The following is a 12,156-nucleotide window of genomic DNA, read 5'->3' on the forward strand; positions in this document are numbered from 1 at the left end:
GTTGGGTTTTGTATACAAAATTTGTTACTGCCTTGCGAGTGGTAACTTTCCACAAGTCGGGTCTGACAGTACCGTGGGTGGTAATTGGTATGACTTGGAAACAAATGTAATTGCGAGACCGCCCTCAATACTGTACAATGGTTTTTATTAAAACTTGATTAAACTGGGATTCACTCACAAGTATTTCCCGCTGATAAAATGTTTTAAACACGTGTTTCAGGTAACTTAGTGTGAAGCCAATAAAAGCCAGCTGGAGAGCACTGAAGGCAAAGTGGCAAGAAAAGTTACCTAATTAAAAAGGAGAATCATTTTCAATAATTGGGGTTATTCCCTATAAATGTATCAAAATGAGAAATCAGGTTTTATCACACTTTTAAATATATTATCAGAAAAACTGGGATTTTATCCCATTTCTTTATTTAAATATTTCTGGTGTTTAACTCTAATAAAATATTTCCTAACTACGGTCCTGATGAAATTTTCCGCTGCCAAATTGATAAACACCGATACCACTGAAACTGGCCGCGGCCGCCCGTTCTTGGATTGTTAGGGGATGCGGGTCGTGACATAACTCCTGATCAGGCTTATCTAATACTCATAGTAAATGATTACTCGGCTAAGTGGGAGAATGTAAGATTAAATATATTATGGTGTAATATTTAATCTAGTAGCCATTATAATCATTTACATTATACAGATCAAAATATATAACAACCTATTAAATAATTAGTGGGTAATTGTTGATGGGCCTTATTACCATTATTAACTAATTAGGGTTTATCTTGGGTGCATATATAAGGAGATAATTAGAGGGTTAAAGGGTTAGACACTGATCACAATAACATCATCATGAAATCGCCCCTTCCCCTTTATCAGTTTTCATCATCACCATCATTAGATTGCTCCCTAAGGAGGAAGCATATCAAGCTGACAATCATGTCAAACCCTGTTGCTGCGTCTCCATCTGGATTCTCTGCTGGCATGTACTGATACAATCAGGTATGTTATTTATGTTTTCCATTATGCCTAAAACAGAACTGATCAACACAAATATTTAATAAACTTATTAATTAACATAACTTAAGAAGGTACATTGGTATTGAAAGGTAAACCTTCTCTTGGATTTTTGTTTTGATGCGAATCAACACACGTTTGGATTTGAAAGTCTTTTATGTGAAAAATGAATACAATATGTTAATTATATTACGAAGAAGATAACTCTGTTGTTCCCATAAATGGTTTAAGCTTTGTTTTCTTTTCATTTTGGTTAAGCCATTTTTACGTAAATGAATACATTATGAAGAAGATAAACCTTATTTAAAAATTATTATCTTAGTGAAATTGACCACTCTATCATATCACATGGGTTCCCTATAGTATTATTAATGTATTAAATACAACTTCTTTAAATAGTAGATTCATTTAGGTTCACAAGCACACACAGGCTAAATAAGTAAAACTTAGGCTTGAACATTTTTACTTAACGAGCTTTATAGTCTCTGAAGAACCAAAAAACCAGGCCTAGGCCGAGGCCTTTAAATGGGGATTTGGATCTTGTTAAAGGTTGAGAGAGTTTCCTGCAAAACAGAAAACCGTTAGGCTCGCCGCAGAGATGGGAGGGCCACTCTGCGACCACCCTCCGGCGTGAGGATAAGTATTGGTAGAGAGAGAAAGTAGAGAGAGAAAGTAGGGACGAAGGTTCAGAGAAAATCGTACTTGGATTTGTACTTGAAGGGGTATTTATAGTAGTCAACTGAGATGACGTCATCCGTCTGGACGCACTTGAACGGGGGCTCGTCCTCGGAGCTTTCTGATATGGGGCGGACATGCTTTGGATGTCCGCCCAAGTGGACCCCGGTCCGTCTCTGGGATCATGTCCGGCTATTGACATGTGTCTTCAAGTCCCCTAGTTTGGGGAGTCTTTTGTAAAGACTTGGCAAACTATTATTTCAAGCTTTTTTGTCTTGTTCAGATGACGTGTCACCGCGGGAGTGGTTTTGAACTGATTACGTGGCGCGTTTTGTATGGTGCGGGTGACCTTCACTATCTGGACCGTCGGTCACCAGCAAGTGACGGTAACGAAACCCCTGTTGGGAATCGTGGGAAGCGACGGTTGATGTGACTGGCCCCAACCGACTTATATTTTCTATAAATTCAACTTTTCACCATTCCGTTTTCACCGTTTTTTCTCTCTTTTTACATCTCCTCTACTGTTATCTTCTCCAATGTCTTCTTCTTCTCCAAAGAAAAAGGTGCGTCTTTGTTCCTTTTTACTTTTTACAGTTATGGCTCCGGGTAAGGAAAACCTTTCGGAGAGTGTGAGCGTGCTTACCCAACGTCAGTTGGATAAGTTTATTAGAGAATATAGGATTCCCCTAGATCTACATCCGGTCCTCCCTTCTAATACGGAAGCCATATATCCCTTCCGTCAAGGGAAGTTCCCCTTTTACACTCGCGTCTGCAACTTCGCCAATTATAGAGTTCCTTTTTCCCGTTTTTTGATTAGGGTTTTACAGTTTTTTAGAGTTCACGTTTGTCAGGTTAACCCATTCGGCCTTAGCCGTGTTAACCATTTTGAGATTTCTTGTCGAGCCCTCAATCAGAAACCGGATTTGAACGTTTTCCGGTACTTTTATGAGTTTATCTCGGCCGGAGACTGGTACACTTTTGCACACCGGAAGAATGTCCCTTCTCCGTCTTCCAACGAACGGTCTAGTTTAAAAAACTGGAAAGATAACTTCTTTTGGTTAGACGACCGTTGCCTTCCGGAGGACATGAGGTGGCGTTTTAAGGACCAGTCTATGTCATTTGATCTTGACGAAAACTTTGTTTTTAACGAGAGTTTAGGCCGTGCTTTGGTTGAGCATCAGTCCCCTATTCGTCCTCTTCCCGAGCAATTCCTTTGGCTAGGTCGAGTCAGTTTTTCATGGGCCCGGGGGGATAAGGATTGGCCGATTATACGCCGGAAGAGTGACCGTAAGTTTCGGTTCTTTATACCCCCTTCGGCTCTTTTACTTAATTGTTTTGCTAACTCTTTATTTATTTTGGAAATGTAGGTGCTGCGATGTCGCTTCTTGATGCTTTGAAGGTTCCGAGCATGGACTCCTTTGACTTTGATTTTGAGCAGCAGGAGGACGTTCCGTTCATGAAACAGGTGGCACCCTCTGCTCATCCCATCCGTGGTCAGGCGGATCCGAACATACCCGTATCGTCTGCTGCTGAAACGACTTCTTCCGTTCCGAAGGATTCTTCTGAACAAGCCACTGCTGAAGCGGTTTCCCATATGCCGGCGTCTTCCAAGGAGGCGGGGGGTTGGTCCGGATCTCATGCTGGGCGAAAGTCTATTCTTGACGATGTGGATGATGATCCAAAGATCCGCAGTCTGGATGAGGCCCTCCTGCATCAGCCTTCATCTTTGAAGAGTAAAAGCGTTGGAGCGGACACTGATCTGGTAATCCGATCCCGCAAGAGGAAGGGTGAATCGGCTCAGATACGTTCTTTCGATTCTCTCCCCATGCCAAAATTGAAGAAGACGAAAGGGAGTTCTTATTCCGAAGGCACTGTGATGGAGGAGCTTGACGAACATCTTTCTGGGGGTAAGAGTTCAAGGGAAGAGGCAGCCTTAGCTCGCAGTAAACCGACTCCAGCTTATTCAGGTGGTTTTGTCCCTGATAGCGAGGTGGAGAGCATGGAGATGGAGAATCCGGTGGGCGTGGATAAGGGCAAAGCCCATAGTGAGCCGAAGGTGGTCATTTTTTCAGGTACGCACTTGGGCTCATCTTTGGGTCCGGACTATTTTATGGATGATGAGGAAGATCAAGTGTCTTCGCTTCCCTCATCTTGGTTCGGACCTGAGTTGATGTCCTTTTTTCGATATGCAGATCTGTTCTCGGAGGATATGGAGATTGACACATCCACTGCTGAGGAGAAGTTTATTCCCGACTGGGACATCCGGAACAAAGATACGGTCCTGGATGTTTTGACCGCTAAGATGATGCTCTTTAATATAAATACTCCGATGGACCATGTTCGAAGTCGGAAGATGAAGAATCCGGATCTGGGGGCCGCGGTTTTGACTAACCAGGCTCAATCTAACATATTCGTGACGGAACTTTATCGTAGGTGGGTTGAAGCGGAATCCGTGCGGGAGAATTTGGAGAAGGAAGTTCGCTCTTTGAAACGTAAAATTCTCAAGAGCCCGGAGGTGGAAAAGAAGGTAGCCCAGCTGACTCAAGACCTTCGGACTCATCAAGAAAAGGTCACCTCTTTGATGGCTCTGAATCAATCGTCGCAGGCGGCTGCTGCGGCCGCTGCTGAGGACAGGGATAAAATCTCTTCGGAGTTCAAAGTATTTTCTGAGTCCATGAAACAAAAGGACGAAGAGCACAAGGCGGTTTTGGCGAAAATGGAAGAATCTCTCAACGGCACCCGTCTTGCGTACGAGAGTATGATGGCTGGTACGTTCGTATTTCCGTTTTACTAAATTCTCATTTCTTCTGTTTTCTCTAACTTTTTTCCCAGAGCGTGATGCGCTTAAAACAGGGGAAGCTGATTTGAAGGGTCGTCTGGAGGAGATGGAGGGCGAGAATGCTTCTCTGAGAACGAAAGTGAATGATCTCCGCGAGACGAAAGTTTGGATGCTTACGGAAGGTGCCCAGCTTCTAGCGAAGAATATTCACAAGGGCAAGGAGATGACTGCTGCCGTGGCGGGAGTCAACAATGCAATGAGCGCGGTAGGCATTAATTCGGGCTTGCATTCCGGCTACGTCCATGCTTTGCAGAAAAAGACTCCTTTCAAAGAGATTCCATTGTTGAATCGCAATGCTACGGAGGAGCTGAAGGTTGCGGTCGCTTGTTTTGATACTCTCAAGTTCCCAGTAATAGAAGATCTTCCGAAGCTTAGCGACACACCCCTTCCTGAAATTAAGAAGGCCCTTCGTTTTGCTAGCGATGATTCTACGGATGAATGAGGTGGACATGCCCGGCTTCTTGGGGTATGCACCTTAGGTGTTTTTTAGTTAGTCCAGATGAATGTAAAGCACGTTCGGTACTTTGACAGACGTCCTGTTTTTTTTGGACTTGTAATGATGTTTTTACCTTTGTTTGTTATCCTTTTGTGAATGGTATTAATACTTATTCCGGTTGTTTTATGTCCGGTTTATATTTGATGTAACTTCTTTACACATGCGTCCATGTTAATGGTGTACATTTTGAATTTTCTAGAACGTTCTTTTGTTAAATGCGGATCCGTTTTGCTTTATTAAGGATAACTTGAAGGAAATACGAACGATGCCAGTTCGTCTTTTCCTTTTAGGGTTGGATCCCTGGATTCGGCCGATGAGTATTCATAAGTTGCAACTTTTATTAGAGGAATCTAATATTTTATTTACTGGGTTCGGAGTTTAAATTTCTCCGATAGATGCAAAGTAAAAACATTTTTAATCAATCCGCAGGTACGACCCTCTGCGGTTCTTGTAATTTAACTGGTGCGGGAAAAAACATCCGCTTTACAGGAAAATTAAAAAGATGACGGAGCTCATAGCTTCCGTTTTACAATTATTTGTTTCAAAAACCTTCTAAAGATAACATTTTTTTAGGTGCACTCCGTTCCAAGTACGTGGAACGGAGGTTCCATCCATCTTGCTTAAAGTATACGCGCCGTCTTTTCCAACCGTTTTGATCTGATAGGGTCCTTCCCACTTGGGGGCTAACTTTCCCGTTCCTTCAGTTAAGCTTGCTTCGTTATTCCGCATAACATATTCTCCGACTTTGAACCTGGTTTCTTTAACTTTGGAGTTGTAGTGTTTTTCCAACTCTTTTTTATACTTGGCTTCCCGGATTGCCGCAAGTTCTCTCCTCTCTTCAATTAAATCGAGGTTTAGACGGAGTTCTCGTTCATTCTCTTGCTGGCTTAATTGTATGCGGGGCGTGGGGATCCCTACCTCTGCGGGTATGACAGCTTCGGTGCCGTATGTCAAACTGAAAGGAGTTTCTTTGTTGCTTGTTTTAGGCATGGTTCGGTGTGCCCATAGGACATGCGGAAGCTCGTCTGCCCATGAAACGCCTTCCTTCCCCAACCGTTTTTTAATGTCCTCCACAATACTCCGGTTGGTTCTTTCCACTTGTCCGTTGGCCTGGGGATGGGCCACCGAAGCGAAGCTCTGTTCGATGTTCATTCTTTGGCACCATGTTTTAAACGGCTTCTCCGCAAATTGTTTTCCGTTGTCGCTCACTATGCAAAGAGGCATTCCGAACCTGCACACTATGTTTTCCCATGCGAACCTCAGCACTTGGTCTCCTGTGATCGTCCGGAGGGGTTTAGCTTCGACCCATTTAGTGAAATAGTCGATGGCAACCAGCAGGAATCTTACCCCTCCGGTGGAGACAGGGAAAGGACCTACGATGTCAATTCCCCATTTCAGGAACGGCCAGGCCGAGGTTACGGGTACGAGATTGTTTTTGGCACGATGGCTTATGGGAGCGTGGCGTTGGCAATCTTCACATGACTGGAGCTCGTTTACCACGCTTTGGTGCATTCCTGGCCAGAAATAACCGGCGTTCATGACTTTTGCTATAACCATCCTCGGCCCCGCGTGGATGCCGCATATTCCCCAATGTATCTCCCTTATAACGTAACTTGCTTCTTTTGGGGTTAGGCATTTTAGGAGCGGACCTAAAAAGGTTTTCCTGTAGAGCTGACCATCGTGCATCTGATATTGCAGCGCTTTCACTTTTAATTTCCGTGCCTGAGCTTTGTCTTCTGGAAACGTCCCATTTTTCAAGTAATCTACGATCGGAGTCATCCAAGACTTTTCGGACATGGAAATTGACATGACTGGCTTCGTCTGTTGGATGGCCGGAATCTGCAGGGTCTCGACTAGAACCTCTTTTGATAAATGACAGAATGCTACGGATGCCAGTTTGCTCAAAGCATCGGCTTTTTTGTTTTTGCTCCTTGGTATGTGCACTATTTTGCAAGAATCGAAAGAGGAGATTAAACTGTTGACCTGTTGAAGATACCGAACCATATTATCCTCTCGTGCCTCGTACTCGCCGCTGACTTGATTGGCTACCAATAGTGAATCGACATGAGCTAATACGGAGGTTGCACCTGCTTTGGCTGCGGTTTGCAGGCCTGCAAGGAGAGCCTCATACTCTGCTTCATTGTTTGACGTCTTGAATTCGAAACGCAACGCGTAAGTATACTCTATTCCCTCCGGATCTATTAAGATTAATCCTGCTCCCGACCCTTCTTTACTGGAGGCCCCGTCCGTGTACAAGTTCCATACTTTTGGTAAGATGGGTTTTTCCTTGGTGCTCTCTCCGGTGGGAACCTCGGTAAGGAAATCTGCTACTGCCTGTCCTTTTATTGGACCTCTGTTACGATAGGTGATATCAAAGGCACTGAGCTCTATTGCCCACTTGGTGAGACGTCCGGAGACCTCTGGCTTCCTGAGGATTTGCTGGATCTGGAGATCAGTCTGTACTTCTATATTGAAAGCTTGGAAATATCTTCGGAGACGTCTGGAAGCATGTACCAAGGCGAGTGCCAATTTTTCGATCATCGGGTACCGGGTTTCATAATCTTTCAGGATACGGCTTACGTAATAGACCGGGATTTGTGCCTGGTTCCGGTGTACTACGAGTACTGCACTTATCGCAAAGTGGGAAGCAGATAGATATACCGTGACAGTTTCTCCGGTAGCTGGTGCGGTTAAAGTGGGTAAGGATCCGAGGCATACCTTCAACTCCTGAAATGCCGAATCCGCTTCTGACGTCCACTCTATTTGGCCTTTTGCCGTTCGCTTTTTTAATACATTCATGAAAGGGATGGAGCGATCTGCCGCTTTTGAAACAAAACGGTGAAGGGCGACGAGTTTTCCATTTAGAGATTGGATCTCTTTGATAGTTTTAGGAGGCTGCATGGAGACTACCGCTTTGATTTTATCAGGATGCGCCTGGATTCCGGATCGTGTAACCCACACCCCGAGGAATTTTCCCTCTTCCAAGCCGAAAGAGCATTTTTTGGGATTGAGTTTGAGGTTGATACTCCGAAGCCTTGTAAAGGTTTCGAGTATGTCATCTATCATGTCGTCTTCGGCCCGGCTTTTTATGACCAAGTCATCGACATAGATCTCCAAGTTTCTTCCGATCTGATCTTTGAACGCTTTATCCATCAATCTCTGGTACGTGGCTCCGGCGTTTTTTAAACCGAATGGCATTTTAGTATAACAAAACAGACCCTCGTTTGTTACAAACGCGGTCTTATCTTCGTCTTCCGAAGCCATTTGGATTTGATGATAACCCTTATACGCATCTAGGAAGCACTTGAGACGGAAACTTGAGAGAGAGTCTATCTTTAAATCAATCTCCGGCAAAGGATAGCAGTCCTTTGGGCACGCATTGTTTAGATCGGAAAAATCAACGCACATCCTCCAGGTTTTGTCTTTCTTGGTTACCATCACTGGATTGGAGACCCAAGTTTGGTAACGTACCTCTCTTATAATACCGGCACTCAGCAACTTTCGTACGTCTTCGGAGATGGCCTTGTTACGAGCCGGAGCCATGTTTCTTTTTCTCTGAGCTACTGGTTTTATTGAGTGTGACACTTTTAACTTATGCTCGGCCAAACACCGGGGTACTCCTACCATGTCAGAGGTTTGCCAGGCGAATACGTCGAGTGAATTGGACAGTAGTTTCCACAACTTCTTCTTGGTTTGCTTGGGAAGTTGAGCCCCGACTGCAATTTTTTGTTCAGGAAAGTGTGGGTGTATAGCCCATTCTTCCGTGAGAGTATTAGGAGGCTCGGCATTACCATCGCTCTGTCGTATTTCGGCTACACCGATCGTTGATTCGGAGTACAGTGTTGCTATCCCTGCTTCGGTGGGGAATTTTAATGCTCCATGTATGGTAGAACTGATCATTCCGAAGGCGCACATACCAGGTCTTCCGAGTATGACATTGTGGACGGACCTTGCTTCAACCACTAGATACGTCAAGTTGACAGTTCGAACCAAACTTCCTTCCCCCATCGTTGTTGGCAGAGTGATTTGGCCTAAAGGCTGGACCACCTCTCCGGAGAAACTGACCAAAGGCATTGATACTCGGAGCAATTTTGCCTTTGTCTGTGGGGCTAACTGCTGAAAGCATTGCTTGTACATAATCTCGGTGGCGCTTCCGCTGTCAACGTATACTCTTCGGACCTTGTGTCCTGCAATGATTGCGGACACTATGACCGGTCCGTCCTTGATATCTTCCAGACTGACGGGCGGGAAACCAATGGGTTGCTGCATCCAGGCGGCCAAGTGCTGATTGGACCGCTTGATGCCTTGGTTGTTCGCCCTACGGATCATGCAAATTGCTGGTTGATTGTTCGGATTATCTCCCGAATTCCCTGAAGATTTTCCTTCCTTTACTTCTTTGACTAGATGCGATAACTTTCCGGACCGTACTGCCTTTTCTATTTCTTGCTTCAAAGACCAACAGTCATCTGTATTGTGACCCCGAGCATGATGGTAGTCACAATATTTCTTAGAATTTTTGTCTCCTGGGTTTCGAAGTTTTGGTGGAGCGGGGAAATTTATCCCCTCCGCACTGAGAATTTCACTGGGAGTTTTGGAGAGATCCGATAAATTGTAAAATCTTGACCCGGAGCTTTTCCCGCGCGGAGGTCTGTCGTTTCTACTGTAAGGGTGTGATCGTCCCCTGCTCCCCGGTGGGGTCTTATCAAACACCGACCCACCATTTTTCTTCCACGAAGACATCTTGTGATCTGACTCTGGAGCAGGATTACATGCGTTCTTGCCTCGAGCGAAAGCTCTGGCCTGTTCCATGAGTACCTCCATCGTCTTTGGGAGATTTTCGTGCAATTTTTCAACTAGCTGATTATTCCGAACGCCGTGACAGAATCCGGAGATACGTAGTTGGTCAACTACGCCACTGATCTGCATGCTTTCCCGGTTAAACCGGTCAATGAAACTGTCTAAAGATGCTCCGTCCTTTCTTCGGATGTTGTGGACTTCAGTAATTTCTTTAGAGTAGTGCCTTTGCTGGCTGAAATTTTGGAGGAATAACCTTCGGAACTCCTCAAAGTCGTTGATCTCACCTTCATTCAACGCATCAAACCATACTCGTACGGCTCCAGTTAGAGTTTGGGCGAACATAAAGCACCATGCTGGCATCGGCCATTGTTCAACTCGTGCAGCTCCGTCAAAATCGAACATATGATCATCCGGATCAGTTGTGCCATCATACTTTTTCACCGTAGTTGGCATTTTGAGCTTCGGAGGAAGTTTAGCATGTGTTATACGAGCACTAAACTTTGACTTGGCTGTCATAGAAACTGGATGGTACGGCTTGGTAAGTTCCGGATCGCTGATTACATCTATCTGTGTTTCATTTCGCGTAGTCATTGCTGGTGAAGGCCCGGAGGAACCTTGTACATATCCAGTATAAGTTTCCGAAGTGACGACTGTAGAAAACACAGGAGGAGTGATCATTGTGGGACCCATAGTCCCTGTTGGAGCTTCTTCATGAAAGAGCCTGGTTCGCAAACCGAGGATCTGTTCATCTCTGGCCTGTTGTGCTTTTAATCTTCGTAGAAGACTTGCATTTTTGGCGAGGAATTCTGCATCGAACTCTGATGTTTGCGAAGTAGGGAGTAAGATAAATGGCAAAGTTGTTCCTGGACCTGAGCTTAAAGTAGCTGAGGTCGTAGAGACAATACTTGCTGGTGCAGTAACTTGCGTGCTAACAGCCGTGGATCCCAGATTCAAAGAACCTGGAGCCGCCATTTGTCAGTTCTTTGCTCAAGAAGTTCACTAAAGTGAAGGACTAAGAGCTTTAAGATCGGATGGCGCCAATTGAAGAACCAAAAAACCAGGCCTAGGCCGAGGCCTTTAAATGGGGATTTGGATCTTGTTAAAGGTTGAGAGAGTTTCCTGCAAAACAGAAAACCGTTAGGCTCGCCGCAGAGATGGGAGGGCCACTCTGCGACCACCCTCCGGCGTGAGGATAAGTATTGGTAGAGAGAGAAAGTAGAGAGAGAAAGTAGGGACGAAGGTTCAGAGAAAATCGTACTTGGATTTGTACTTGAAGGGGTATTTATAGTAGTCAACTGAGATGACGTCATCCGTCTGGACGCACTTGAACGGGGGCTCGTCCTCGGAGCTTTCTGATATGGGGCGGACATGCTTTGGATGTCCGCCCAAGTAGACCCCGGTCCGTCTCTGGGATCATGTCCGGCTTCGGACATGTGTCTTCAGTCTCAAACTCATTTAATCTCATATAGTAGATCATAAGAGTCTTCACTTCTTTACACCTCTACTTTTAACATAGATTCTAGATTTAATTACAACAAATTCTATATAGGTAACAAATAGAATTCAAATCATTTAGTCTGTGGGCATGTTAGAGCCAAATCGTACCTGATGCTAATTAAAACTATAAAATTTGATGAAAATATTTTAAGAATGGTACAATAGAGAAAACTATTATTTTAGTCCATATTTTATGTTACAAGGTTGATAGCACTGAATCAAAACGGATTCTACATTCTATACAGGTAACAAATAAAATTCCAATTATTGATTTTTTTGGATTATGATGAATTCAACGAATAAACGCCACTTTAATTTAGGATACTTAAATGAATCATTTTAGTATTTGGGCATGTTAGAGTCAAATCGTACTCAATGCTAACTAAAAACTATAATATGATAGGATTATTTTAAGAATGGTACAACAGAGAAAAAGATAATTTTTGGCCATATTTTATGTTACTAGGTTGATAGTACTAAATCAAACCCACATTTTTTGCTACAATTTTACCTCGGCTTGCGTACTTTGTCTGTCATGGTTTCCACACGAGTCTCGTGACTGTACAATCACAACTCACACCATTTTTTTTGAACAATGACTTTTTTATGTTTGGCTAAGATACTCTTCAAATTGAAGAGCTCTGTTTCTTAGTGCTTACGCTAGCTTTAGAGTTTAGCTTGGGTGTTTCTCAGAGAAATCATATTGCCGACTGCCATTTGACAGATGTTATGCCACCAAAAGAGCTTAACACTCTCTAGCGTAACACATGGTGGGACGAAAACCCAGGTAAACTCAGGATAGAACCTGACACTTTTTCAAGAAGGCTAAACTCTATTC

General features: G+C 44.1%; 1 protein-coding gene across 1 annotated transcript; it reads right to left on the minus strand.

Moving 5' to 3' along the window:
• Positions 1-5,576: 5,576 nt before the first annotated feature.
• On the minus strand, positions 5,577-10,793 carry LOC110920294. Its single transcript, XM_022164513.1, has one exon. It carries the CDS (start codon positions 10,791-10,793, stop codon positions 5,577-5,579), a length of 5,217 nt encoding a protein of 1,738 aa, XP_022020205.1.
• Positions 10,794-12,156: the final 1,363 nt, after the last annotated feature.

This window comes from Helianthus annuus, chromosome 16, assembly GCF_002127325.2.
Source record: "Helianthus annuus cultivar XRQ/B chromosome 16, HanXRQr2.0-SUNRISE, whole genome shotgun sequence".
NCBI lineage: Eukaryota > Viridiplantae > Streptophyta > Magnoliopsida > Asterales > Asteraceae > Helianthus > Helianthus annuus.